Source organism: Leishmania donovani, chromosome 24, assembly GCF_000227135.1.
Source record: "Leishmania donovani BPK282A1 complete genome, chromosome 24".
Classification (NCBI taxonomy): Eukaryota; Euglenozoa; class Kinetoplastea; order Trypanosomatida; family Trypanosomatidae; genus Leishmania; species Leishmania donovani.
In genome coordinates, this window is record NC_018251.1 from 1 (window position 1) to 27,744 (window position 27,744).

A 27,744-nucleotide genomic window follows, 5' to 3' on the forward strand; every position below is an offset into this window, starting at 1 on the left:
GGGGTCGAGTCCCTGCCGCATTACGGCACCACGGAACCGACTACTCGAGAGAAAGGCAAACGTCGCGCATCTTGTACAGCTTCTCGGCGGTAGCGCACCCAACGGTGGCAAGCGCGACGCGGAGGAACCCGTGTCGGCGTGTTTTCTATGTCTATCGCGCATAAAAAGGTCATCTAGCTGGCTCTCGTCACAACTGTGGCCTTGCATGCTCGTTCGTGGGCAAGGAAATCGCATTTATGCAATGCTTCCGCGGTCACACAAGCGTTGGCAACGACGCTGAGAAGCTCGCAATATGTGCGTTGTGAGAGCGGACACCAGCCGCACAGCTTACAGGGACTGCTGTCGTCCCAAAACGCCGAAACCATACCCTATCATCCACACCGCGGGTGCCGCAGCTACGATCCTTGGGCGCGGGGTCCTTCTGGTGGCCTAGACGGATTGGTGCACGGAGCGAGCTCTAATCTTTGCTGCGTCGACTGAGCAGCTTGCTGGAAGAAATGATGCAGGGCAAGATATAGTGAGACGCACTGTCTCATGCGGCGGCGGATGGTTTGTCATAAACACCTGGGATTCCGGCGCGTTGCTGCTACGGCACTGAAACTGCGGTTGTTTCCGTGAAGGTGGTCGTGGGTTGGTGCGTGAAAGAAGCAAACAAGCGACCAAGGCGGACGAAGGTCGTAAGCCTTCTGAGCTGCGTGATGTGCGGAGAACGCTGACCACCATTGCCAGCGACAGACTTGCAGCGGCTGCGCGAGGTGTGGGCGTGTTTGTTCTTGAATGGTGGTGGTGGGGGGGAGGGCTCTAGGTTTCGCGTGTTTTGCCGCCTTTCGGCGTGGCCGAGCCCAGTGGAGCCGGTGGGGGTCCGCGGGCGTCTTTGGCGCCACGGTCCGGAAAACCCCAGGGGGCTGCCGAATAAAATTGGCAGCGAGGAGGGGGTAGTGGTGGCCAGCAGGTTCGGAGGAAGAGTGCGGGCGGAAAGCTTCATGGCGGCTGACGTGGGTGCACCGCCTATGTGTCTGCACAGAGCATCTATGATGTGCTGGCGGTGACTTGAGGTGAGGCAACTAGTGTGATCGATTTTTCGGCGCTTTTCTAATGGTAGCAGAAAACAGTGAAAGCGGTGAAGGATGTGGGAAAGAAGGGGGGTATAAGTATATCGCTCTCATGGAAATCACCTTCAGCAATGAAAAAGGGAGAGAACGATTTTACAAAATAAGGGCATGTTGATGCATTCCAATACATGCGCCTCGTTCTTCCTAGCTGGCGAGTTTTCTATCACTAATCAAGAATATACCAAGCTGCTATGCTTCGCCTTAATCACACGATAACACTGCGCAAGAATACGAAGACCTATCTTTTTTTTCCTCCATTCAAGGATTCCTGTCTTTTCGTTGTAGTAGCCCTGAACTACGCCTCGCATGGTTGATGACAAGCCACGAGACGGCCTGTCTGCAAGAGTATGTTTGAAACGAATGTAGAGAAATGCGAGGAGCACCTCCAGGATACGGAGAAGTTTATTCATGCGTGCAATATCCACTGCCCCCGTCACACACCGCGGGAAGTCTCCTCTGATGAATTCCAAAGGTGATGTGTGTCTCACCCAAAATATGTGAATGCACGGCAACGTGCGCGGCAAAGGGCCGAATAACCTAACCCTACGGTCCGCGCTTCAGCCTACATCAGCGCCTATGGCGTAGAACCGCCGTTGTGACCAGCTGCGCCAGCCTCGCCACCTTCAGCAAACAAAGCAGCCAATCAACCAGGCAATTGCGCAACTGTAACCATAGTCACCGTCGGAGCCTCCCTCTTCCCTGGCACGAAGCACGGCGCGTTGTCCTTCCGTCGATTCGGCAAATCGGTGGCCTGCCCCAAAGGCAGTCCTGGGACACCCACCCTTTTGACAGAGCCATGCAATCAGGCTCGGGTTATCCACACTCATGGCACTGAGCACCTGCTTCGGGTTTATGATGGTGCACCGCGGCACGCAAGTACTTCGTCGGGAGCTTCATTGGGTTGATTCTCGTGTTGCTCCGCAAAGGCCAGTGGTGCTACTTGCGAAAAGCCGTTCTTGCATGTATAAGCGAGCAATCGCTCCACCGCGGCACTGTCCGCCTGGGCTATTCCGCTCCAAATGGCTAGGGCGCTTTACAGCGTTGCAGGCCAACAACATGAGCGAATGTAGCGCCGTCTCGAATCCCTCATGAGGCGCTATCAGGCCCCTGGGTAATTTCTTGCGCAAGAACCGACTCTGCAGTCTTGCCCGACAAATCAGTGTATGTGCCTCCCCACGTCTTCACGTCCGTGAGAGCAAGCGCGCCCTCCACACCGGTGGCTTCCTCGCGCTTTGTAAGACTTTCTTGGTCAGAAGAATGCGTCCAAAACCCGCTCTCACGTCTCTGTGGGGTTAGCGGTACCTTGTCAGCTTCGTGGTGCAGCTTGAGAATAACAGACGTCTGACTGAGAAAGGTCTCCTCCACGTTCCCCAGTTCGTTTGCCAAGCGCATCACCTCGACAGCAGGACGCCACCAAACTCATCGAGGGTCGTCTTCGCTGTGTTGTCACCCTCATCCACGGCCGCTACAGCTTGTGGAGTGGCCTCGACTAACGGTTCCAAATGTGCTGTATGCTGGAATGAGGATATTCATGTCTTTCTCCAAGACTGAGACTTGAGTGGCTAGCTGTCCATTCTTCGTACATATCTGGCCCCCTGTTAGCCTTTCCATTGTGGCTTTCTCTTCACCGAAGCGACGGTTGTACTGATGTAGTTTACTTTAAACATCAACTCGATTGTTTCTCTCTTCCAGTAGAGCTAAAAAAATACCTTTTGTGTTTTTGGCGACGTAAACTTGCGAGAAGACACACGGTGGCGTTTGTGAATGTGCAGAAGGAGGCACTAAAAGCCACTGGTGCACTCCAGATCTGAGATGCGCAGGGGTGCAAGAAAGGGAGAAACGAATGTTTTATCAAATGATCCTATTGTACTGGAGGAAAGTATATGAACTTGGTCGTCATGATCATATGGTTCTTGCCGGCCATCACGCAGTCAATTATGTCACAAGGTTGGGCAAAAAAAAAAGATTTGGAAATGGCTCATTTGCATGTCAAATGCAGACGACTTCTGTCTAGTGGCCCTTCGCGTAAGCCGCACTGAAGCGTGTGCTGTGCGAATGTGTCATTTTATCATTGGCAGTGAGGAACTCATACACGCTGCCTACTGTCGTGCGTGAAGGGATACTTTCTGTGTCCCTTGTCGGTGTCGCTATATCATGTCTCGACCCTGTTTACTTCTACTTGGTATTGACGTTGTCTTTGCTCACGTTTCGGGTAGCTGCATCAATCACGTGGGGAGAGCAGATTTAGTGATGCTTCGTCGAGGCTTTTGCCGCAGTATCCCGCTCTTGGGACCTACCTTCACAGAGCTTGTGGAGCGGCTGGACTCCTTTGAGAAGGAGTTCATCGAGTGGAAGGCGTTTCGCAAAGCGGTCGAGTCAACGTCGCCGAAGGTCACTGAAGCGGCGAAAGAGATTATCGCGGAGAGCATGAAGGAGGTGAAGACGAGCAAGGTCAACTTAGAAAATCCGCTGACGCCTGAAGAGTTCACGGAGTTGAACCAGTTTTACGCCAAGCAGAAGGTGAAGGATATATTCTTCGAGAACTTGCTCTATATCAACACACCGAATGATTTGATGCAGCATTCGGAGACCGTTTTTCGACAGTACCTTGTGCGCATTGCCCGCCGGGTACGCCACTTGAACCATGCACCCTACGGCCTTTCACAAATGCCGGGGATCCAAATGCTGAAGAAGTGGTACCAGTGGAGCTTTCACGACGTTCGCAGCACTCCAGTTCCAACGACCCGAGACGAATGCTACCGGTGCGACCGCATGGTGCGGCGCGTTTTCCTCCGCCACTACAACGTGAGCTCTCTCATCACAGATGGTATGGTGGAGTTTGCCAGCCGCGAGGGATGGACGCATGTAGACGAAGAGGTGATGCGCACATATGATGAGCTGCAGAACTTTTTCGAAGCATTTTGCCTGGGTCGCGTCCGTCTTCGCTTTTTGGTAGGCAATTATATGTATCTTTCAACCAAAATCCTCGGTGTCTCGAAGGAGGAGTACGCCGTGAATGATCCAGACGGGCTCACAGTGCCCATTTTTTTCGATCATAATGCGGAAGACTTTGTTGGGCAGATCTGCAAGAAATGCTCTCTGCTGGTGCTCACAAAGTGCGCGATCAAAGAAGCACAGGCGAGTTATGATGCGGAGATCGAGCTAAAACTGGCGGGGGATCCTAATTTGGTCTTTGTTGGGATACCGTATATCACGTACGACATCATTTGCGCGATGCTCGAGGACGCCGTGTCTGCCAACGTAGATCGCCAGGAGCGGACAGGCAAGGCGTGCACAAAAATCGAAGTCACGCTTGCGCAGTGGCCGACAAACAAGCGCTTTGTTCTGCGTATATCGGATACGGCGGGCGGAATGACTTTACGCCAGGCTTCGAAGCAGCTGTCCTGCTGGTCTCTTTACAGAAACATCCAGGGTCATAATCAGGATACGATTTCGACGTGGACCTCGAGTCCGATTCGGCTACCCTATGCGTATAACGCCGCTCGCGTGATTGGTGGGAACATCACCCTGGCGTCCATTGAAGGCTACGGGACGGATCGGCAGCTGTATCTGCCGTCCACAGGACTTGCTGGTGTGTCTCTGTGATGCTTAGGAACACCGGAATGAGGGGGGTGAGGCCACCACAGCCTATGCGTTTGAGCGGTGCCGGTGCCTCATTTCGTTTTTCGTCGCGCTTTTACGCGGGCCGTTTTTCCATGTGCGTTCTCTATCTCTTAACCGACTGCTTCTGTTACCGTTTTGTTGTTTTTATCGTAGTAGGCGCCGGCTATTGTCGGTGGAGCCTGACTCTCTTTTTTTTTTGTTGTGGAGGTGTGTTTTTTCGTTCGCTGAGGGGCATGAAAATGTCTGGATTTCTCGCCTGTGTCGAAGGTGGTTTGCTACTCTCGTTATATACCATCCTCTAGTGCGTGCAGTCACGTTGACAAGGAAGAACAAATAGGTGAAAAAATTATCTGACTGCGGGGCTGAATATATGCAGACACTGATTTTGAGCGATGCTCTGCACCGACTTCTGCTACCAGTGTGGTAGCGCCTGTACTCAGTGAAGCATCTCTCTACGTGTAGCTTCTCTCATCCATGGAGTACGCTGCTTCGTAAATGTCTACGTGAGCGCTTTTTCGTCTTCAAACGCCTCCCGCTTTTCTCGCTTGATTTGCAGTCGGGTACGCCGTCACGAATTCGCACCGTGTAGTTGACACACACGCAGCAGAATAGCGTTTGCTCTCTTTTTTTCTCTTGTCGCTGAATAAAAGAAACGGAAAGATGAACAGTACAGATACAAAGCAGAGTGCCGGCTACTTTAAGGAAAAGGCGACGATCGGCTTGAGCACCTTCAGTGGTGATGAGATAGTAAAGGCTATTTTGAAGACTACCAGCCATCTTCTGAAGGCACCGAAGGAAAAGTACATGCAGAAGCTGCTGGCGGCTTCGTACGGGCAGTATGGATCTGGATTGAGAGAGGGGCTTCCGATCAATGAGTTCATTGTCCGCGAGCTGGAGAAGCGATCTCACACGCACAACTGGATTGTAGTGCTGAAGACGATGGTCTCTTTTCATCGGCTGATGTGTGATGCGTCGGACAATATGGTGGAAACGATCTGCTGCTACAGACATGTGTTTAAACCCTCAAACATCAAGAACCTGGCTGACACCGCCGACGGGGCTGGGCAAGCGTATTTTATTACTCAGTACATGACCTATCTGGAGGAGCGCTGTCTTATGCAGAGTGCTCTCGGGAAGGGTCGGCGCATTGAGATTCGTGAGTTTGAGGAGTACCTGGAGACGCTGAATTCAAACTCGCTGCGGCCGGTGTTTGAAATTCTGCTTCGACTCTTCGAGGCGGTGCCAGAAGTCGAGTACCGTGAGGCTGTGGTGAACAACTTTTGCACCATGGAGGCGTATCAGCTGCTTGTCCGGGACGGAAAGCAACTCTTTCAGCACTTGGCGAAGCGTGTGATCTTTGTACTGGATGGATTTGAGGAGTTTTCGCTGCCTGAGAAGCGGTGCTGGTTTGACCTGTACCGCAGATATGCCAGTGCATTTGTTTCCGTCAAGCAGTACTTCGATTCCATTTTGTGTTCCTCGCGCGTTTTTCTGGAGCCAGTGCCGCAGTTAAAGCCGCTACCGGAGTCCTTGCTGACTCGTTTGGAGGGTGACATACGCGCCAGTGAAATGGCAAAGGAGCGACCGTGCACGCTGGAGAGCCTCGGTATTTGCAGCAGCGAGGATTCGCGCGTTGATACAAAGGATGAGAAGATTCCACCGCCGCGCCCGCCAGAGCCGGCTGTGGTAAAGCAGCCGGAAGCTGTCACCTCTAGCACGCCAGCGGCACCGGCGGTTTCATTGGATGACCTTTTTGTGCCGAGCCAGGAGCCAACGAAGCCAGTGCAGCCTTCTTCCTGTCCTGCCTCTTGGACACCTGCACCACCGGCGGCCACGTCGTTCCAGCAGGGCTCCGAGCAATTTCAGTGGGAAGCTGGCGTGCCGCAGAACTGGGGATCTGGCGGCCCTACCACCCTCCGATCAAACGTGTCGCCACCAGGGCCGTCGCCGCCGCATGCTTTTTCAGGCGGTGCACCACCGCCTGCTGGAGAAGGTGCGCTGTACCCTCTGGTGCAATCGCCGTCGAAGCAGCCGCCGCCGCCGGTGCACTTCAAGAAGCCGGCGGATCCGTTTAAGGACTTGTACGATAGCTGCCACTTGGAATCCAAGTAGTCACTGATTTTCGAAGGAGAACGCTGTTTTTGGGAGTATGCTCTCTCTGGATGCCGTCCGTCGCCGCAGGCGTGTCGTGCTTGCTGTTTGACGCGGTTCTGCGGAAATGCGAGAAAAGGGATGCCAAGGGTTTCCTGTATTACGGTCCTCATTCTATCATCCTTTTCGACACTCTTCCGGGGTTCTTTTATCTTGCTGTACTCTTGCGAAAAGTTACTGTTATGAAGGATAAAATGAAGCGACAGAAAAGGTAGGATGGAGTACCTTGGTAGTAAAGGAGACTTGTGCAGAATGAATGCGACGAACCCTCTCTGTGGCGCCATCGTGCACATTGTTGCTTCTGGAAGTGGACGATGGCTTTTCGCGTCCTCATCATTTTCCCCTTTTCTTACACTCTCGCTTTGGATCTGTTGCGAACGGATCTGCTTTGCCTTCTTTTAGTACGTCTCACGAGTCTGTTAGGAAATGAGAGTGCTTTGTCTTCGGCCTCTGGCAGCTTTGCCTGCTGGCTTGGCGGCTCGGTTCTACGGCGGGGAGGGTGGAGCACGAACTCCTGCGGGTGGGCGATATCCGCGGGGTGGCGGCCCTCCGCATCCGGACCGACGGAACGTGCCCACGGAGCCACAGATCGTTGCCCGCCTCATCACATTTTTCCCGCGTATCAACACATTTGTTCCGATCAGCCGATGGGCCGCTGCACTTCCAGATGACCTGCGAGAGGCATTGGTCCCGTACGGAGGTCTCGGTGCCTTTGCCAGCGCGCAGAGCAACTTTTTCATGATTCGAAAGGAGAATGGCGTTACCGTGGCGTCGCTCTCAGCGATGGGGGCAGAGCTAGCAATGGAGCACGAACGAAAGGAAAAACAAGAGCAGAAGCGCGTGGAGAAGCTCAATCAGAGGAGAGAGAACTTTGCGCAGCGCGGCCGTAGCTTTCCACCGTCCCGAGGCGGCCCGCCGCGGAAATAGTGGTTTCACAACTTCGGCCGTCATCGAGGTGGGTGACAACTTAGAGGCGCTTTGCGTGTGTACGCGTGCGTTTCCTGTTTTGCGTGTTGTGTGCTTCTTGTTGTGAAGATGTGAATGCTAAATGTGTTATGCTACCGCGAGAAAATACATGACGGGTAGGCGGCTGGTTTTGTGCTGGCGCCGTGATGAGCGAAGGCATCGTAGTAGGAGGTGAGGTGTGCTCGCTGTTCTGGTTTTTTTCTGCCCTCTTCTCGTGTGATGATGTCAACTGCAGCTGATGTCGCCCGTTTTCAATCCATCACGCCTTTGGACCCCCTTCTCACTTTTTGTCTGAATCTTGCTGTTTCTTTTCTGGCACCATGCACGCAACGACAAAAACGATTCGGTTGCCAGGTCGGTTCGCAATCATGACGCACTACTCCCGAAAGCCGCAGGTGTCATCGAAGAGCGCCAAGGCGAAGGTTAGCGATCTCCGCTGCCACTACAAGAACACCTTCGAGACCGCAAATGTGATCAACGGCATGCCGCTTCGCAAGGCTCAGCAGCTGTACCGTCAGGTGCTCGCCAAGACCCGCTGCATCCCGTTCAAGCGCTACAACGGCAAGATCGGCCGCACCGCTCAGGCGAAGGAGTGGGGCCAGACCAAGGGCCGCTGGCCGCGCAAGTCCGTCGTGGCGATGATGTCGCTGCTCAAGAACGCCGAGGCCAACGCCATCGAGAAGGGTCTTGACCCCAACCAGATGGTCATCAAGCACGTCCAGGTGGACCAGGCTGCCCGCATGCGCCGCCGCACGTACCGTGCCCACGGTCGCATCACGCCGTACATGTGCAGCCCCTGCCACGTGCAGCTGTTCATGTCGGAGAAGAAGGAGCGCGTCCCGACCCCGAAGAGCGCCCCCAAGAAGTGAGCGCTGCACGCATGAATTCACAGGCCAACATTCTGTTCTGATTTTGGTTTTATGGGATCGAAAAAAAGAACAACGTTAAGGATTACAAACGGAGTTGCGCTGCTGGTGTAGGTCTATTTTCTTATGGGGCGATGCACCGAGAAAGCTGAGCGTCTTCATCTCACACGCTGAAGAGCAAGAAAGCCTGATCGTCCGCGCGCTGCTCCTGTTTTACAATGAACTCGTGAGTTAGCAGATTTACCTTTTCGGCTGTCGTCCCTCTTCACTCCCCAGAGTGCTGCTCAACTTCCGCATGTCTTCTTTTTTTTTTTTCGTCTCTTGACACGGCATCTTTACGCTTCAAATTGCGTTTCTGGTGACATTCACTGCTTCCCACAAAGTATCCGAAGAATTTAGCTGCACGTTCTTCCACAGAGCAGGTTGCTGCGTTCTAAAAGTAGGCGAGGATGCGCTCAGAATGATTCGATGGGCCGCAGTTCTGCGTTGTGGTTCTCATGGCGTGCGCGAGGATCGCCAGGCCCTGGCGCGCCATCACTTGAATCTTCTTGACAAGCGTCACTGGGAACTGACAACGCCGTCTCGGGCGCTGCCGGTGGTGGAGGTGTTGATCCGTTCCGGTGTTCTGATGGACAGGCTTGAAAAAAGCAGCACCAAGCCCCTGGCGAACTTGACTCCATCCATGACAAAAAAGGAGCGCGGTTTGGTGCAGAAGCTCTCCCGCATGCTTCACCAAACCTCGCCACCTACGGCACGCCACGTATCCAGGAATGCAATGGAGGTGGACGAGGCGGTTCGTGCCGCGTATTCTTCGGCATGCGCAACCGGAGCGTGCACGCTCGATGTGGTAGTCGACCTGGCTTTCGTCCGACACCTTCGATTTCCATCGTCTGCGCTGATGCTGCTGGAGCTGGTGGAATCGCGATGCATGAAAGTGTGCTGGACAAGAGGGAAACCGTGCCTCTCCAAGGAGGTGCTAGACTCCATTTGCGATCTCTTTGCCGAACACGAGCAGTCACTGGACTTCAGGGCAACGTGGTGGTTGCTCTCGCTGCTGGGCGGTGGTACCCAGGCCAGCGACTCCCCGATCACACTGTCTGCTGGAAAGCGGCTCTTTCGGCTCTGTGTGCGCCGCATTCATTACCTGCTTCCTGACCTGCCACTCGAAGATCTCCTCCTCGCGTATGTACAGCTTGCACGCATCGAGGGCTACGAGAAGCCGTTCATTGTTCTTGGCGAGATTGAGAGGCTGGCCCTCGCCACCTCGTCAGATGAATACACAGGCGTAAGCACCAACGTGCTCTTGCGGTTTATGACGATGCCGTTCGCGATGCGGCACACCAATTTGAATCTGCGCCTGTGTGCCGGCTGGAGTGCGGCTTCGAGGATAACAGAATTTACGCAGGAGGAGTGTCTCGCTGCGTTCGCAATCGTTGCCGCGCTGCATGAGGGCTTCTCTGCTGAAAGTGCAGCCGCGGTTGCGGCACTTCGGGACTGGGAGACGCTGCACGACGCGCTTTTCGCACAGGTATTCTTTGTTGCGCATGAGATGACGGCGGCCGACTGCTTTCGCATCCTTGACCAGTCGGAGTTGATCAATATATCGGGCTGGGGCATCACCGTGCCGCAAATGCTGCTTGAGAAGCTTAAGAAGAGAATCGTGTCGGAGTGCATGCACTATGCCATGGATGAATGCCGTGTTCCTGAGGCAGCGGAGCTGCTGCTGCGGGTTGCGCTTGCGCTGCAGGCGTTGATGCAGCGCTACACAGTGCTGCCGAGCAACGCGGCCGACGAGCACGCTGTTGCTGAGTGCATTCTTCTTCTGGAGCGCTGTATCACAGCGCTCCCACCTCACGGTTGAGGGATGTGACTTGGGGACGCATACAGACGCGACATGTGCGGTGCAGTGCGCCGGCCGTTTCATGCTTTGTACCGTGTGGCGTCAAGTGAGCAGCTGCTGTCGTGCTTGCTTTCATCTTGTGCTGCAGTTTTGTTCTACACCGATAGAGTTCTTCCGTTGAAGGCGCCCCCCCCCCTCCCTTCACACGTCTGTTTCAGCTGAAATGATGAAGAGGAAGGCGTTTAGAAAAGTGTGCTGTGCGAGCAGGACGCAGATGTGCACGTACACCAGTGTGCGCGTAGGCTGACGCCGGCGCAGTAGCGTGGTCCACAAAACCACAAGCTGGAAGTGTCGTGCGTGCAGCGGCTTCTTTCGGAGATGCTGACCCTTGCTCGTTTGCCGCGATACTGTGTTGCAGCGCGTATGTTTCTCACTCCCTCTCTCCGGCAATGCCATATTCTTTTGTGGCCCCTCCTCCACTGCCTTTGCCTCATTGTGTTCTCTCTTTCTTGCTCTTTTCGTAGTCCGTTTCGACGCCGTCCACTTGTGCACTGCATCACCAGCGGTGCAATACGCGGCCGTCTTTTCTGTGTTGTCCATTTTCTGCGTTTCACTAGCGGCGAAAAGTGGTCATGCCTTATTCTCCCCTGTTTGCTGCGCTCATCCTATTTGTCGTGTCGTTGGGTTTCGCCAATGGCGACAGCTCGTTCAACTTTGAAGCTCAGGTTATCTTAGAAAACGCTACAGTAAACTCTGACTTCGTTGTGACGACCGGCTTCACCGAACTCATCACAACCGCGCTCCAGAATGTGGCCAACCCGCCATCGCCCCTGAGAACGGTGGTGCAGGCTGTGCCGCCTCACTTGGTGATCATGCTTAGCATGTGGTACACCGGAGAGCCCGAGTCTGTACAGACGGCAATCAGCAATATTAACAAGACCTACACCAAATGGGCAAGCGGTGACACCCTCGCCGTGAGCGGGGCGTTGAGCCACACCTGCTCAACAAATATCGGCCAACAGCCAACGTTCATAAACTACACAAACAGTTGCAGCTCCTGGGACGCGCTCCTCCCACCAAGCAGCAATCAAACGTGCTGGCGGAACTTGTCCCTCACGTTCTACACCGCAGTCACCAGCCAATCCGACCCCCGCGCCAGCCTCCAGTCTTCTCTCTGCAGCTTTCTTCCCACTGACTGTGGGCTTATTACCTACGACGACTTGACAAGGACACAAGTCACTATCAGCGACTCAGTTGTTACTGTCAACGTCATGCCATTCACTGTCATGTCCGAAAACCGCGAGGCGACGCTGGCGACGCTTGTAACGTACGCCCAATACGCCTCAGTGCTGGTTGAGCACAACATCGTCTACATTTTAGCCAACGGAGTGCAGGTGTTTTTTCAAGGTGACCCGCAGTCGTTCTCGATTAACGGCACCTTTGAGCAGTGCGTGAAGAAGATGTGGTACCTCGTCTTTTTGATTATCCTTGTCCCATTGTTTCTCATCGTTTCATATTGTCTGTTTCAGCGCGGACGGGCATCTGGAAAGCGGAGCATCAAGAACTCGGAGAGGGATATCCGCGCTGGTGTTCGCTTTAGCGCCGCACCGTGGGCTAACATCGGCGGCGGCTATCAGTACGGCCCTCCGCAAGGGTACGTAGGCGGCTACAATGGTGTCGGTGATGGGCAACAAGCCGGTGCTCTCTACGCGTCGCCACAAACTGCACCGCAACGGTTTTCGGAACAGGGGTTTCAGGGCGGGCTTCAGGGTTGGGAAGGTCAACACTACGATGACCAGTACTTTGGAGGCCAACAGTATGATGTGCAGCAATAGGTTCCTCAGGAAAGCTACGAGAACCGAAACAGCCAGTTGTAGTACGGTGGAGAACAGCACGGTGGTGCAAACCAGTGTGGTGGCGACTGTGCGGGCCCTGCGTACCTGTGCTGGCTCCAAGAAAACAGTATTCTGCTGTTGCCGCTCTCTCCTACGCTTCCCACCGATTGCTCATCTTTTCTGCTTACTGTTTCTCCTTGTGAGCGACGATGCCGTGTGTGCATGCAAGTTTGCGGCTTTCTTCTACGTCGTATTTGAAATGGCTTTGCTGTTGGTGCCTATGTACTAGGCTGCTACAGTTCTTAGACGGCTCGCTTGCTTGCGCAGAGGCCTGAATCACTTTAATTGCTTTGTTTTTGTGCTCTTCCTCCGTTGCTTTCCAGAAGCTGAAAAGTTTGACGGGATTACAGGCACGTGGATGTGTGCTCGTGCGAGTGCTGTCGTCTTTCGACTCCTCTACTGTTGCCTCTCTTCATGGTGCTTTGCAGGTGTTAGTGCTCGATCTATTGTGCTGGTCACTCACGGAGTGCGTTTCGCTCAGATTGAAGGAAAAAGAAAACAAGCATCTACCAGGCGGAAACGTATCCACGTGCGTGCGCGCTCACTGTGCACTACCACCTTTGCACGACCGCCGGCTTCTTGGAAAAGAAGCTTTGATTGCTCGTATGATGCAGAGTAGGCGATACACTTCATGCACAGCGCTTAGTCCAGCTGCTCAGCACTTGCTTCAGAGTACTTCAGCTTCACTTCCATTCCCTTGCTCAATTTCCACTGCTTCTCGGCCGACATGCTTCCGTGGGATGCGGGCGCTTTTTTTCTTGCAGCTCTTCGGCAGTTATCCGTCGTGCGGAAAGACGAAAACGCGCGAGACTCTTCTTGCACATCTTTCCGAATAAGAGCTTCGTGTTGGGTTTAGGCTTTGCACCACATGAGGTGCACTCGTTTCTGGGTGTGTGGCGCGCTGAGCCACATGCCTGAGGCAACAGGTGTGGTCAAGGACTACCAGAAGATTGATTCGCAGAGGAAGGAACTGGCGGCGCGCGAGGCAAAGAAGGAGTACGAGAGCTACCCGCTGCGCTACCAGCTCCTGGAGTGCCGGCCGGGAATGCCTCTCGCTCTGACGAAGCTGAAGTATTTGCTGGCGTGTCGCCGCACACACCCCGACGCAGGTGGGGATACCGAGTCTTTTCTGAGGGTGAGCCTGGCATACCAGGACGTGATGAAGGACTACGGCGTGGAGACGGTCGACAATAAGATCGTCAACTTGGGGAACTTCCAGTCCGATGATCATGAGGCGCAAAACTACCTGGAGGCACGGGCCAGCATTAGCTCGTACATCCCCATCTCGACACTCGAGGATCACATTAGACAAATCGAGGAGATTCAGAGACGCCTTGGAGACGAACTTTCGGAGAAGCTGACGTCAAATAGCGATGAGGCGATGTGGCTACTGGAGGACATTGAGGACTTCATGGAGCAAACAGGCCTCAAAACAGTCAAGCTTCGTGTGCTTGAGGACGGCAAGGTGCGAGTGAGCGATGCGCAGGTGCTCACGGATGGCACTGAGAGACCGCTGTTCCTTGAAGACGGAGAAGCGCCGCCGGAGCGGCGCATTCCTGCTAGCACCACCGGCACGGAGACAGCATGCGTAAATAGTGCCTCAAAGAACGCGTTTTCCGCGGACGCACCGTCGAACCCGGCAAAGGAGGCGCCTCAGTCAAGCGAGGAGACGGTGCACGAAGCAGAGGTCTCCAGATCGGACATTGATATTTTGAATGAAAAGAACACCCTGCAGGACAGACAAGATGTGGCAGGGGTGGCCGCGCGGACAGCCACAGAGGTCATGAACAACACGGAGGAAGTGAAGCAGATGAAGCTGGAGGCATCTGTGCTATATGTGTTTTTCGTTTCGCTGATGACGCTTGTTTACGTGTACATTGAGGGGGCGATGCGGGCAAAACGTCAGGCAAGCTCACGCCCGGAGACTATGGAACACGTCACGAGCGACACGATGCTTCCGTGGTGGGGCAACGACGCCGAGTATGAGAGCCAGGTCAAGCGCATTTTCGTGGACGAGTGGAGAAAGGCACGTGCGTCGTCGCGCAGGGTGCAGACGTTTCAGGATGGTGTTGCTCGCGAGTCCCTGGACGAGGAGACTAAGCGCGAGATGGATTTGAAAATCTTCACCGTCACTGCAGAAAAGCTGCGCGCCATGCGTGACAATGCAGAGAAGCACCACGTCCGCTAGGACGCACACCGCATTCTCGATTTCCTTTGCCATTTGCGGATTCTCTACCTAAGCGGTGCGTGCTTCTCCCTGTGGGGAGTTCTCGCAGTGAGTTACCCTTGCAGGCTCAGGGGACGAGTGTGCCTGCTGCGCGCGGCCCTGGTGGCGATGCGAACCTTGTGCTTGCGGGCACATAGGGCGGCACCGCAATCTCATTACTGTAGTTTGTGTTTTCGCACTGCTCACACAATGCCTTTTGGCCGTTTTTCCAGCCCGGTGGTGCTGCTACGCTCAGCTGTCTCTCCTGTTGGCCGTCTGAATGGCACCCCTGCCGAACCCGCATACATTTTCTGAGAACACGTAGTGAACGAGCGAAGATTGCTAAACAAGGAGCACAGCGACGAACACGACAAGAAGCGCTTTTTTCCTTTGCCTTCTGATGTATGCTCACTGCTGCACCTGCGTTCTAGCGACGTGCGTCAAAGGCTTGAATGGCTCTTGCAGGCAGCGATGCTGCCGCTTGCTGATTGTTAACAATTAGCCTATCCGATTGCTTGTTAGTTCGGGCAAGTAGAGGCCCATCCGCCCCTCCTCCTCTTTATGCGGCACCGCAGTGTGAAGCATCCTCATTAATGTTCGTGCCGCGATGGACGTCGGAGTCTCAGTCAAAGGGGCACAGCTTCGCGTTCGATTTCACACCCTCCTTTCTTTTCAAACGCATATGTTTACTCTACGGCAGCCTTTTATCAGCGTCACTCAAGCCTTTTCTTTTCATCCACCGCTTTCGGCAGTTGCCAACCGACACGAAAAGTGCTTCACAGCAATGCCCGTCATTGGCTACAACTGTGATAGCGGCGCTGTGGTGGAAGTTGTAAACCCTGCAAGTGGGGCGCTTGGGTTTGCAGGGAAAACTGTCATCCCCGGCGGCATCGTCTCGGCAGCCTCCGCAGGCGATGGAGTTCTTTACTACCTCCCAATGTCGTCTCCCTCGATGCTGCATCGACGCAACTTGGAGAGCGGGGCGGATGAGATCGTCGAGAGTTTAGCTCGCGCGCACACGCAGGTTTTTTTTCACCGCAACAAGGTCATGTGCATTTCCGCCGGGAGCACCGAGGTGGTCGTGTATGACCCGCTCTGCAGTGTGACTGAGATTATCTCTCTCCCGTACCGTCTCGTTCGCGCCGAGCCGGCCGACCACGGCTTCGCCTTTCTTAGCGACTGCAACAGGGTGTTCGGCTACGATTTTAACAACGGCCTGACAGAGGTGATCGGCGGGGGTAGCATAACGAGCTTTCTGGGCCACTACAAGCAGTACGCTGTTGCGCTGCTTCACGACGGCAAGGAGCGTGTGGTGGGCGTCACTGAGGCCGGAAGCATCGTAGAGCTGGATGCGGCGTTGCCACGTGTGCCGTTCACGTCGTTGGATGATGTCGTTCTCCACACAAGCAACAATGAAGTGGTGTCCTCGAAGGGTGGAAGTGCGGCATCACCTGTCGGGGAAGTCCACCTTTCGAGCTCGCAGCCAACTGATAGCGAGGTCCTGTGCACCGTTTGCTTGTGCGAGTTCGATGGTGAAGACGGTATCACCTTGGACTGCGGGCACTACTTTCACAAAGAGTGCATTGAGCAATGGGTGGGCAACTGGATGGACTTCGCGGCGAAGGGTGAGCACGTGAAGTTTACCCGCGCTGTCTGCCCTGGCGGGTGCAAGCACTTGGTTCGCCACCCTATGCTGGCACAATCGAAGCAGATCAGCGATTTGTACACGGAGGTGACTGCGAAGAAGGCGGAGCAGCTGAAGCACTTTGATGCGACAAAGGCCGAGCACGAATTCCTTTTCTATCTCTGCGGCAGGTGCGGCGGCGCGTTCTACGGCGGCGATCAGGTGTGCTCACGGATGCAGGGGCACGAACCGTCGTCTTCCCCGCAAGAGCTGATCTGCGATACTTGCCTAAGAAAGGACCACAGAACATGTGACACGCTGACGGCCGTCTTCAAGTGCCGCTACTGTTGCAATCCCGCCACACAGCGATCGTTCGGCACTCGTTTCATGTGCGATCGGTGCATTGCGCGGTGGGACACCGCCGAGCCTGCGCTCATTCCGTGCCCGGGAGCGGACAGCTGCCCGTTTCACGGAAATCACCCGGAGCCGGCGTGCGACATTGCGGCCTGTCTGACGTGTCTCGATCCGGCCATGGTGAGCCATATTTTTGATCGAGTGGCGGGAGCTGCTGACGGTGCAGGTGGCGGCACCGATTAGTCCGCCGTGCACAGGACGTTGTGCTCCTCCTGTGCGAGGTGGTGGACGGTATGCTGGAGGCATTGTACAGGTTGCTCCTGTCTTCTCTTATTACTGTAAGAATGTGCTTACGCTAAGGAGCGGCTTGCGCGCGCACTAAACCGCATCATGGGCGCAACAACATCTCTTGAACACACTGTCATATCGCTCCTTCGCCGTGTGAGAGTGCGTGTGATGTACTCATGCTGCTGGGACGAGTTGCGAGTGCTCTGCGCGGCTGGTGAGGTGGGCAGGACAACACGTAAAGAGGGAGGCGCTATTTGCGCAGTCGTTTGTTTTTGGCCCTTTTTGCAGCAGTTGACGGTCCTGGTCGACGCGCCGCTCGCGCGCGGCCTTGCGAAATGCGATCTTCTCCCTCTCTCCAACTGAATACGATGGCTTCACTTCGCCCCTCTCCAAGCAGCATGGGGCGGCGTCCGTGTTCCCGGGTTTGCAACCTCTCGCTTTTCCCTCGACTTGTCTATCTGGTTATCTTCTCGCGTCTTGGCGCGAGCGCAACATGCAATGCGATGCTGCTTGCAAAGAAAATGTCGTCTGGCAGAATATACAAGCTTTTGTTTCGCAAGGAGCAGCCCCAGTGGCTGTGGGACATGGCACTCGAGGTCCGCCTCCCTGCCTTGTTTCTGCTGGGCGTGGTGTACGTGAACACAAAGTGTTACTACGACTCGCTGAGCGCGTACCAGGCGGGCTCACGATGGGGCATTACACAAGGAAAGCTGCTAGAGCTACGGAAGCTCAACTATAGGTACATTATCGTTCCGCGGTATGCGGTCAAGTATGAGTTTGAGGTGGATGGCAAGCGATACGTCTCGAGTCGTGGCACCACCGGTTCTCCGTATCGAAACTGGATGGAGGGGTGGTATTACGACACGATCACGGAGGCGGAGTATCTCCAGGCCATTCCAGTGCTTCGCGTAGGGGAACGATGCAGTGTCTTCTATGACAAGAAGAACCCCAGGGCACATTCGGCACTTGCGCAGGACGCCAACTCATTCGAGATTTCCTTTCTGGGATTCTTGGCTGTCTTTCCGCTGCTCATGGGCCACTACATGAAGGCCCATTTCTGGATGCTACGAAAGGCCTACATGCCGAACAAAAAGATGCGTATCCGCTTCCCAGTTTACGACCATCCGAGGCCACCCCCGCCGCCCCCAAAGGAACCTCAACAGATATCGCAGCTGCCGCCAAAGAATTGACCGCATGCGTGTGCGAGAGTGTGCTAGGGAGACTGCAAGACTTTCCTTGTACGGTGTTTCCATTGGGTACTTCTACACGCGTGCCTGGTAAAGATGTGCCTATGACCACAATGTTGCCTTCGGCTGCACATAGGTGGGGTTGTCCATGAGGGAAGCCGGATACGCAACTCTGGTCTTCCGGTGTTTGTGGCGGCTTTTTCTCTGTCTCTCCTTCTTTCTGGCGTCGAGTGATGCGGATGTGGCGTCTTAGCATCAACACTTGCGGCTACTCGCAGCAGTGCATGGACGCTGCTCTCCGTCTGTGCGTTCGTGTGTGTGTTTGTACGGCGCAGGACTTTGTGTTGTGGTGGGGACAGAGTTGCTGGAATTGTTAACCTTCCACATCTATCACAGCGTTGTGCAAAGAAAAGGAAAGCAAAGCGATGTCGCGCACATACGCAGCGATACTTGCAAGAATAACATGAGGGAGCCGTAGGCCGAACCTGGTCGAATGAGTTTTTCCAGAAGGCCAGCCAAGGTGAGCTGCTTTCCAAGGTTGACTGCGTCTGAAGAAGTGACGCTATGTGTGTGTGTGCGTGCTTTCGTGATGGGGTTCTCCACTATATGAGCGTGCTGGTGTGAGGTTCTCTCTGGTACCTAGCTCTCTGCGTACTCCCCCCTCTCTTCCCCCTCTTCCTTGTCCCTTGATGTTGTCCCCGCGTACCGCAACGTTTCTCTCGCTTTGGAGTCTTCTCTCTTCTTTTCCGTTGCCATCGGGCCAATCGTGCGGTATTCCGCTGATGAATACGCACCCTCATTGCAGCCGTCGAAAGGTTTGGAACACTGACCCTTGCTCTGAAACATGTCCGGTGAGTGCGTGTACGACTTGGTGACCGCCAGCGACTCCTTAGGGGCGGGCGGGACTGTGGTGACCGTCAAGCCCGCTGCCACCGCCAAGAAGAGTCGCCGAGCACCACCGCCTACAGCGTCCACCTTCGGCATTCACGGTACAAGCGCTGTTGTAGCTAACGCCGGTGGCGAGTACACAGACGCCTCTGTGCACCCCTCGCGGAAGTCCATTGGGACTTTTGGCCGCGAAGTCGGCTCGACGGTGACCCCGGAGAACTTTCTCCGCAAAAACGAAGGCCCGCTCACCGCCAGTCGCGGCGCACCGACTGTGGACAACTCCGCGTTTAAGAAGAGCGAATACCACCGCGAAAAGGCAAAGCCCGACGTGCCTTTGCGTAACGAGCGCCCTGTCATGGGGTTACGGACAGAGAAAAACTTTGTAGTCGCTAACGCGGTGGAAAACACGATGGCGGTGCCGACCAAGGTAACGCCAGCCCCACAGCCTCGTGCGACGGATCGCGAGGACTTTGGCAAGGTGCCGCAGTACATCACAGAAATCAAAGAAGACATGAACGCGCGCAAGCAGATGCTCGAAGACCACAAGGCGGCGGACAGAGCTGCGCAGGAGCGGTGGTCGGAAATTTCTCCGTCTGAGCTGGCGCAGCTGCTTGAGGGCCTTCAGCGTCGCTGGGACGCACTCAACAAGGACTACCAGACGAAAGGATTCAGCAAGTTGGAAACACCGTCGCAGCGTGCACATCAGGAGCTCGTAGAGAAACAACTCGTGGCCGTAGAGTTTTCGATGCAAAAGCTTAGCCGGCAGCACGTCTTCGTATTCGACGATCAGAAGTGAGTCGCCACGTGTGTGGTGCCGCCTCTCTCGCAGGCCCGGGAGTAGAAGGTTAGACGCGTGCTTCGATGAGTGTGTGCTGCATCAATACAGGCGTTTTCGGTTGTAAGAATCAAATGTACCCTTACCCTCTGTGTTCCTTTCTTCGTGCTTATTTTCAAGTCCGTGTCGCAGCGGTGCACCCGCTCACGGCTGCCTTTATCGTGCCGTACCTCGGCTGTTGCTTTTAGAGCCCGCGACTTCAGGGTGGCCGTTGGAGGGATGCGGGAGCGGCAGCTGATATAGATGACGGAAGCAAATGGGCTGCTTTTGGTGGACTGATGAGGGTCGGTGCTGTATGTGTATGCGTGTGTGTGTGTGTGTGCGACTGCGTCGGTGCCTCTTTGTGTGCCGGATGTATAGATGACCCTGCGATGTTTTGGTTTGCGTAATCGTGCGCACGAGCGCGCCCGCTGATGTACCTGTTTTTTTGTTTTGTCTGCGCATTTTCGAGTGGTGCAATGAAACCGAATACGGCAGCACGCAGCTGCTGGACACGTTGGCGGTGCCCATAAGGTTGTCCGACTTTAGCGTTTGCCTTTTTACAACAGTTCCTGACATAACGTAGCTCCTTGGGTGCAGAGGATGGCATCACAGCCGGCGAGGCCATGGCCTGTTGCGCATCGATATCACGAAATCAACGTGGGTATGTTTATCACTTCGGCTACGGCGCTGCCTCGAGCCGCCTTCTCATCACTGCTCCCCGTACGCTCTTTCCTTTTTGATTGCTGAACGGCGCGCACTCACTGCATCGTGCCCTTCTCGGCTGTTGCCGGTTTCTTGGTTCTGCTCCCTGGTTTCCTGTGCCTCTTTGTGAGATCGCTGGTTTTAGGCATCGGCTGAACGGGCTTGTGAAGTTGATAGGGCCGCAAGGAAGAAACCAATGAGAATGTTCTTTGACAAGCGCCGCGTACTTACGGAGGAGGCGCCGCGTAGGCCGTACCAGAACAATGCCTCTACAGCATCCTTCGAGTGCCCACTTCTCAAAGGGCTGCACTACGGGCAGCGGAAGCTGTTGCTGTCGGAAGTGGAGTTTTTGGTACAGATTTCCATGCACGTCAAATGCCGCGGCAGCGGTGCGTCTCCGAAGAAGGTGCTTGTCGTGTACGCCGGCGCTGCTTGCGGACTTCATTTACCGCTTATCTTTTCTCTTTTTCCGGCGCTCGATTTTGTTCTCATTGACCCAGCACCGTTTTGCTCACGAGTCAAGGAGATTGCGTCGAAGGAGGGGAGCTGTGTGCTGGAGCTCATCGACGACTTCTGCACCGCGGAGCTGTGCTTGCGGATTCGGCGTAGTTACCAGGAAACGCATGACATTTTCCTGGTGAGTGACATCCGTTCCGGCCAACCTACGGGAATGTCGATGAATCAGGAACACACGGACATGATCCAGCAAGACAACAAAGCCCAGCGAGAGTGGTGTTTCTCCCTGGAGGTAGAGGCGGCAATGCTGAAGTTTCACCCTCCTTATCCGGCCGCCAAGGATAGCGACCCGGCCAACTACAAGGCACAGGACGCGACGGTGGAGGAATACACATACCTGGACGGAACACAGCTGCTTGGGGTCTGGGCACCCAAATCTTCCTCAGAGGTGCGCTTGATCGTCGTCGGTCCGTTCAAGCGCGGCTACGCGGCGCCTACTCGACGCTACTACTGTACAGTGCACGAGGAGCAGTGCTACGCGTACAACACGGATAATAGGTACGAGAAGGACTGCGCGGCGGAGCGCCTCATCCTGGAGACGTACCTCAGCGCTTTTCCCGGCGCGTCCAAATCCGTCGAACAACTCTCCAAGACGCTCAGTGAGCAGCTGGAGTATCCGCTGTTTTGCCCGCTCGAGCCAGGGTTCACAGAACAACATGCACGGTGGGTGACACTGCTGTACTCGACCAGGAATCCTGCTGCTCTCCAGTACTTTGACCTGCTAAAGAACTACATGTCCGTCGAGCAGGTGGCAGGCCTTGTGACGAAGTACAAGGACTGCTGCGAGATCCCTACTGGAGTTAAAGTCGGCGATATCGAGTTGACACCTCATTTTTGGTCCGTCTTTGCAGCCGGTGACTTTGCTGTCGTGTACTGCTTCCCCGCCGTTCGATGGGGATGGAAACAGCACGCGCATCGACGCCAGCCGAACAAGCAAGAAGACGACGGCAGAGAGAACCATCGCAGGTTCGCCGGGAAAAAGCGAAGGGCAAACGCCGCTTGACAGGCAACAGCCGAGGAGCGCGCGAAAGACGCTGGTGCTGTTCTCTCTGGCCGCCTACGGCAACAGTCTTGGGCGCTGCTCGCGAAGAAGCTTCTTGAGTCACTGCCTCGCAGGCTACGCAGGGCGAGATAGGGGGAAATGAGGCGAAGTATCGCTGAATTCCGTCGAGCGATGCGTTTTGCGTTGGACTGCGCTTGTCTCTCGGAGGCAGTGCGCAACAAGGGAAAGAAGAAAAAACGGAGCACAACAGAGTCGAATCGCGGGAGTAGCCGGGCTACTGAAAATAGTGCAGGTTCAGAGAGAGGCTCTCGAGCCGATGGCACGGAAGTTTCTCTCTGTTTTTTTTTTTTCTCTCAGATGCTGCGGAAAAGCCTGCCTTGAGATCTCCCCTCCCATCTCCTCCACGTTTTCCAGCACAGTGTCACTCGGTCTTCATCACTGCTGGCAGAGTTGGCCGAGGTGGGGAGGGTGTAGCGATGTGTATGCGGGCAAGTGAGCACAGAGATCATGATATCTGAAGTACAGAATATGGTTTAGTCTTGTCTTCCTCTTTCGTTCGCTACTCTCCTCCGCTATCGGATGTGGTGCACACACTAACACCCCCCAATCTCCGCATCTTTTTTTTTTCGATACTGGCACTGTGCTCGTTCCCTTACTGCGGCTGTGCACCTCTGACGACACCTCCGCACGCATAGATCTCACTTTACTCTGCACGCTCAACTCATATTTTGTTAGCCGTTTGACCAGTTCATTTTCTCGTTTTTGTAGTTGGTGCTAGCCGAGGACACACACACACGCAAAAGAAGATGAAAATCACGATCAATATTGAACTCGCGCACTCGGAGCTGTACAAGGCGGCACATCTTCAGCAGACAGTGTCCGAGCTAGACCCGAATGCCGTGGTGCGATTCAAGACGGATACGAGTTTCCTAGCACAGCGCATCAAGGATGCGGTGAAGGCGAAGCAGTACGACACAATAGTGAGCGAACTGGCCCACCGTCTCTCATATCCTGCTTCCTTTGCGGATAGCCTAGAGGTGATGTGCTCGATGGCGTTCTTCAGCAAGGGCCGCGTAGACAGCGGCGAGAGCGTTGCTCCATTTGTAGAGGTGCTTACTCGTCTGCCTGAGGAGGCGAAGGCGCACGCAAGGGAGGCGATCGTGCAGCGTGCAATGGCGTTTCTGTCGAAGCCACGGCGCCTGGACTGTAGCCGTGCACCCTTAATTGGCTATGCGGAGACCTTGGCCATGATGACGCGAAGGGAGCTGCTAAGCGTCCGTAGTGTCGTTGGGACTTTGGTGCAAATGATCGAGAACGACACGACTCGGACTGCTGGCATGACATGCCTAGGCAAATTAATGGAGGTCGCGTACGAGGCCGTCCGGAACTGCGACACTGCGACGCTGAGTGCTTTGCGAGGCGCGGTCCGCCTCGCGCAGATGAACGATACATTCCTGTACGACGTGGAGTACATTATGGAGGCATTTGGATGGTCGCCGTACAAGCCGGCGCTGAGCCTGCGTCGCTCCAGCTGCCATCACGAGTTCCCCATTCTCTCTCTTGCCTACTGTGGTGGTGCGAACCATCGCGAGGTGGTCGTGAGCTCCTCGTCGGACGGCACGATAGGGACGTGGGACGGCGTCGGCGTGCTGCTGCAGAACGTCCTCCTTTCGCGCCATTACGCTTCTTGCCTAGACCTCACAAACCGCGGCCATACCCTGATCGTCGGCGCGGTGGGGCGGTACACAAACACCCCGCCGGCCGTGATCTTTTACAACGAAGATGGCAATCGCAAGGCACAGTGGCAGGAGTGCGGCGGCACTGAGCCCGACGACGCTAACTTTATCTCTAGCCTCAAGTGTCTGAAGGACTCGTCCGGGTCGCGGTACTGCGTCGGCGTGCAAACGTCAAACGCAAACTCCCTCATGATCTTCGACGGCCAACACGTGACGCAGCGCTACTTTGATCACACGGACATCATCACAGCCATTCACGTTCCCAGCGACCGCGAGAACCTGGTCATCACCGGGTCTCGCGACTGCTCGACGCTGATCTACGACCTCCGAGACCCCCGCAACGTCAGCGCGGCAACGCACCACACGAACACTGTTTCCTGCATCACGAGCTGTGACAACAGCCTGTTCACGGCCGGGCTCGACAAGCGCGTCGTGGTGGAGGACTTCCGAATGCTGCGTAGCCCAAACGTGCAGCGCGACATGGAGAGCGCCGTGCTGAGTATGTCTGTTAGCAATTCTCTACAGTGCGCCGTGGCGACGCTTACTGGCGTGTACCTGATCAACTTTTCTAGCAACACCTCCGTACCCACGTCGTCGCGCTCCGATTGTGGCGGGAGTGCCTCCCGCTACAACGCCGTGTGCTGGAACAATGCCGGCACCATCCTCTTCGGCGGCGGCGAGGCACACACGCTGGATTTGTTTGCCCCTGCGTACGAGCTAAACTCCTTTGAGGTTTAATGGTGGTATCGTGCATCCATGAGGGGCGGCAGGGACGGCAAAGAGACGCTAAAAGCGATGCGAAAAAAAAAATACAGGCGGAAGCCGCTCGAACGTGGTGTAGTCACATACTGCAGCAGCGTGTGCTGAGTGTAGGCTCTATGTGTTGCCTCACCTGACCTCCTCCTGTCCTCTTAAGCTTTCCCTAACCCCTCCTCCTGATATACTCCTGCAACTGTTAGCCACGTGTCTCCGCTGTGCATGCCCGACCTCATTTTCAGCGCCTGCACAGGCGAAGTGCACTTGCGCTTCTCCTCCGCGTTTTCTTTTCTCTACTTTCTTCCGTTTGTTGCAAGTAATGTTCTAACATGAAGAGAGGGAGTGCAAGCTCATGCCCACGACTTCTCTCCCTAAACACCGACGCTTCATCGTCTCAGGAAGGAATCGTAGAGCGTTGATGCGCAGAGTAGCCGTGTGGGACAGCGGTGTGTGTAGGAGAGAGACGGGATTGAAGTACTGAGCAAGCGTGTGCTTGGTCGTTTGTGTTCTTTTACCTTTATGCTTTTTTTTGGTGACTAAATCCGGCTTTGAGTGCAGTAGCTGCATGCTGCCATGCTTTGTTCTTCTGTTCTCCTTTTGGTTTCCACTCCTTCGTGTGTTTCTGTGTCTATCTTGTTGGATCCGCGTCTGTGTTACGTTTCTTTTTTTTTGCTACCTCTTACTGTACACTGAACCCCTCACGACAGGAGGACCCCTTTGGCGTGGTATCCAGGATTCAGCGCCCGCTGCGGGCGAGGAAGCCAAGCAGCCACCCTCTCCCCTGTCAACGCCGAACCACGTCCGGTGCTGACAGGGCTAGGTACCTACGACGTGAGGAGGTCAGAGCAATGTGTGGCTGCTGATGCCGGAGGTGGGGCTGTGGATGGATCTGCGGCGGAGCGACCTGCGGCAGCGAAGACATGTACACTATCCATATTATAGACAGAGCTGCAACGTAGTGCGAACGCAGCCCACGCGGCCCTCGCGCTGCCTCCTGGTACGGGCTGCCTCAGCCACGCCGAGGAGGACGCACGAGGTGGCGGCCGGCAGAGCGGGAGGTGGGTGGGTGTAGTTCGAGGCAGGGGCCGTGCTCGGGTGAGTGAGTCGGCGCATCTCGTGTACCGCGTGTGTCTACGGCTGCTTGGCACCACGCGATGGGGCCTGTGGCCGTCTGGCCGGGGGTGGCGGTAGGGTGGTGTCTGAGGCATGCTGTGTGGCAGAATGGCCACGTTGAAGGGCAAAAAAGAACTGTATACTGATGCATATGCATGCACCCACACCTACAAGGGTTAGTGGTGGGTGGAAGAAGTGTGAGGATGCCATCGCCGGGAACGGACGGCAAACTTCAGTGTGGTGTCCGTGCGATAGAAAAGAAAATCGAAGAAGGGTCACACAGCTCAGACGAAGTGCACGTTGCACGTCTTGCTGGTTTTGCCTGATGCGCTCACCACTCTTATTTTCGCAGCGATCCCGGCTTTTCCCCTCTGGTCTCACCATACGTCGCCGACATTGAACACAGCGCTCTTGCTTTTCGCCCGCTGAAATCAATGATGCTGGTGAGCGGAAAGAAGAATGAGCTAGGCCGACCTTGAATGGAGAGGAGAGCTACTGAGCATCTCTGGCCACCATCACCCATAGCAATTTTCCTCTGTTTGATTCCTTGTTCTCCTTTTTGGTGTGTGTGTATGTGTGTGTCTGGGGGGAGGATAAACTCTCCGTGCACCGGTGGCGTTGCCGCGAACGGCGGATAACCGACGGCGGCCTCCACGGGCAGCACAAACGATTGCACACATTAGTTAGAGAGCGATAGAGAAAGACGAGGAGGAAGCGGCGCGCGGGAAACAACGACATCATTCGGGGGTCAGTGCACTTTTTTATTCCCTAATAAAGACGAAAAGAGACATGGACAACGGAGCTCGCATTGCCGAGGATGTGGAGAAGTTTCTTCGCGCTGCGCGCTCGCGCGACGCAGCAGATTGCAGCCGAATGCTGAAGGAAAAGCCAGAGCTCGTGAACTGCGTCGAGGCTGGCGGCTACGCTGCCCTCCACTTTGCCGCCTTCAACGGTGATGCCGAGATGGTTCGCCTTCTACTAGAGTACAAGGCGGATCTGAACATCGAGAACATGGACGGTAACACGCCTCTTGTCATGGGTGTAAAGGGACGACAGCTGGAGTGCATTCGCATGCTGGCAAACGCGGGTGCCGATGTAAACAAGGAGTCCCACTCAGGAAGCACGGCTGCGCACTACGCCGCATCTATGGGATACCTGGACTGCCTCCGGCTTCTTGTGGAGCTGGGGGCCAAGACGATCTACGGGGAGAGCGAAGCGGGCACTCTGCTTCATTGGGCGTGCCACTCCGGTGACGTCAACTGTATCGGTACCGTCATTTACGAGTTTAAAGTGCCAATCAACGCAGTGGACAAGCACGGCGGCACGGCTCTGTTCACGGCCATTTTCATGAAGAAAATGGAGGCTGTGGAGTTCCTAGTTGAGCATGGCGCGGCGGTCAACATCGCCATTGCCAACGACGGCAGCACGCCGCTGCACATTGCTGTAGAGCATGCAGACTCGGAGTGTGTCCGCCTGCTGTGCAGCTGCGGCGCCGACGCTAGCGCCAAGAACGGAGAGGGCAAGACGCCGCTGGACTTGGCGAAGGCCGCCAACAACACTAATGCTGCCAAGGAGCTCGAGAAGGCGCAGGTACCACAGGAGAAGCGGGCTGATGAGGCAGCGCGGTTCAAGAACCAGGGCAACAAGGTATTCCAGCAGGGCGAGAACGTGAAGGCTGCAAAGTTCTACACCCTGTCCATTCACCTCGACCCAACCAACCACGTCTACTACAGCAACCGCGCCGCCTGCTACTTCAACCAGCACTTCTACACAGGAGCTTACTGGGATGCTCTGCGCTGTATCGCACTCGACCCGTCGTGGCCAAAGGGCTTCCTGCGCAAAGCCGCCACTGAGCTTGCGCTGAAGAAATACAGCGACGCACTCACCACCGCCTCACAGGGCCTGAAACTCGACCCCACTAACAAGGACCTCCAGCAAGTGAAGGACGAGGCGTTCAAGATGCTGAAAAAGTGATTAAGATAGCCGTCTCGAAAGGAGAACGCCCAGGCTGTTCGCTGCCCCTCTCCCGGTAAGCGGCAGCGAGGAGATGGGGTAGGAGCGAGGAAGGGCTTGCCTGGCGTTGAGCAGATAAGCCGCCAT

The 27,744-nt window shown here is 55.3% G+C and overlaps 13 protein-coding genes across 13 annotated transcripts; all 13 read left to right on the forward strand.

Moving 5' to 3' along the window:
* Positions 1 to 3,266: 3,266 nt before the first annotated feature.
* LDBPK_240010 (pyruvate dehydrogenase (lipoamide) kinase, putative) lies at positions 3,267 to 4,718 on the forward strand (the record flags this gene model as incomplete). Its single annotated transcript, XM_003861043.1, has 1 exon — positions 3,267 to 4,718. The coding sequence occupies one exon, from the start codon at positions 3,267 to 3,269 to the stop codon at positions 4,716 to 4,718; it is 1,452 nt and encodes a 483-aa protein (XP_003861091.1).
* Positions 4,719 to 5,396: 678 nt separating this feature from the next.
* On the forward strand, positions 5,397 to 6,848 carry LDBPK_240020 (clathrin coat assembly protein, putative; the record flags this gene model as incomplete). Its single annotated transcript, XM_003861044.1, has 1 exon — positions 5,397 to 6,848. One exon carries the CDS (start codon positions 5,397 to 5,399, stop codon positions 6,846 to 6,848), a length of 1,452 nt encoding a protein of 483 aa, XP_003861092.1.
* Positions 6,849 to 7,313: 465 nt separating this feature from the next.
* On the forward strand, positions 7,314 to 7,814 carry LDBPK_240030 (hypothetical protein, conserved; the record flags this gene model as incomplete). The annotated part of the gene is made up of 1 exon (XM_003861045.1): positions 7,314 to 7,814. One exon carries the CDS (start codon positions 7,314 to 7,316, stop codon positions 7,812 to 7,814), a length of 501 nt encoding a protein of 166 aa, XP_003861093.1.
* Positions 7,815 to 8,221: 407 nt separating this feature from the next.
* Positions 8,222 to 8,722, forward strand: LDBPK_240040 (60S ribosomal protein L17, putative; the record flags this gene model as incomplete). The annotated part of the gene is made up of 1 exon (XM_003861046.1): positions 8,222 to 8,722. The coding sequence occupies one exon, from the start codon at positions 8,222 to 8,224 to the stop codon at positions 8,720 to 8,722; it is 501 nt and encodes a 166-aa protein (XP_003861094.1).
* Positions 8,723 to 9,179: 457 nt separating this feature from the next.
* Positions 9,180 to 10,580, forward strand: LDBPK_240050 (hypothetical protein, conserved; the record flags this gene model as incomplete). Its single annotated transcript, XM_003861047.1, has 1 exon — positions 9,180 to 10,580. The coding sequence occupies one exon, from the start codon at positions 9,180 to 9,182 to the stop codon at positions 10,578 to 10,580; it is 1,401 nt and encodes a 466-aa protein (XP_003861095.1).
* A 611-nt stretch (positions 10,581 to 11,191) lies between these two features.
* On the forward strand, positions 11,192 to 12,394 carry LDBPK_240060 (hypothetical protein, conserved; the record flags this gene model as incomplete). Its single annotated transcript, XM_003861048.1, has 1 exon — positions 11,192 to 12,394. One exon carries the CDS (start codon positions 11,192 to 11,194, stop codon positions 12,392 to 12,394), a length of 1,203 nt encoding a protein of 400 aa, XP_003861096.1.
* Positions 12,395 to 13,322: 928 nt separating this feature from the next.
* On the forward strand, positions 13,323 to 14,642 carry LDBPK_240070 (hypothetical protein, conserved; the record flags this gene model as incomplete). The annotated part of the gene is made up of 1 exon (XM_003861049.1): positions 13,323 to 14,642. One exon carries the CDS (start codon positions 13,323 to 13,325, stop codon positions 14,640 to 14,642), a length of 1,320 nt encoding a protein of 439 aa, XP_003861097.1.
* Positions 14,643 to 15,253: 611 nt separating this feature from the next.
* On the forward strand, positions 15,254 to 15,496 carry LDBPK_240080 (hypothetical protein, conserved; the record flags this gene model as incomplete). Its single annotated transcript, XM_003861050.1, has 1 exon — positions 15,254 to 15,496. One exon carries the CDS (start codon positions 15,254 to 15,256, stop codon positions 15,494 to 15,496), a length of 243 nt encoding a protein of 80 aa, XP_003861098.1.
* A 1,933-nt stretch (positions 15,497 to 17,429) lies between these two features.
* LDBPK_240090 (hypothetical protein, conserved) lies at positions 17,430 to 18,116 on the forward strand (the record flags this gene model as incomplete). Its single annotated transcript, XM_003861051.1, has 1 exon — positions 17,430 to 18,116. One exon carries the CDS (start codon positions 17,430 to 17,432, stop codon positions 18,114 to 18,116), a length of 687 nt encoding a protein of 228 aa, XP_003861099.1.
* Positions 18,117 to 18,957: 841 nt separating this feature from the next.
* Positions 18,958 to 19,797, forward strand: LDBPK_240100 (hypothetical protein, conserved; the record flags this gene model as incomplete). Its single annotated transcript, XM_003861052.1, has 1 exon — positions 18,958 to 19,797. The coding sequence occupies one exon, from the start codon at positions 18,958 to 18,960 to the stop codon at positions 19,795 to 19,797; it is 840 nt and encodes a 279-aa protein (XP_003861100.1).
* A 925-nt stretch (positions 19,798 to 20,722) lies between these two features.
* Positions 20,723 to 22,039, forward strand: LDBPK_240110 (hypothetical protein, conserved; the record flags this gene model as incomplete). Its single annotated transcript, XM_003861053.1, has 1 exon — positions 20,723 to 22,039. One exon carries the CDS (start codon positions 20,723 to 20,725, stop codon positions 22,037 to 22,039), a length of 1,317 nt encoding a protein of 438 aa, XP_003861101.1.
* Positions 22,040 to 22,845: 806 nt separating this feature from the next.
* Positions 22,846 to 24,513, forward strand: LDBPK_240120 (guanine nucleotide-binding protein beta subunit-like protein; the record flags this gene model as incomplete). Its single annotated transcript, XM_003861054.1, has 1 exon — positions 22,846 to 24,513. The coding sequence occupies one exon, from the start codon at positions 22,846 to 22,848 to the stop codon at positions 24,511 to 24,513; it is 1,668 nt and encodes a 555-aa protein (XP_003861102.1).
* A 1,920-nt stretch (positions 24,514 to 26,433) lies between these two features.
* LDBPK_240130 (ankyrin/TPR repeat protein) lies at positions 26,434 to 27,618 on the forward strand (the record flags this gene model as incomplete). Its single annotated transcript, XM_003861055.1, has 1 exon — positions 26,434 to 27,618. The coding sequence occupies one exon, from the start codon at positions 26,434 to 26,436 to the stop codon at positions 27,616 to 27,618; it is 1,185 nt and encodes a 394-aa protein (XP_003861103.1).
* Between the last annotated feature and the right edge of the window lie 126 nt (positions 27,619 to 27,744).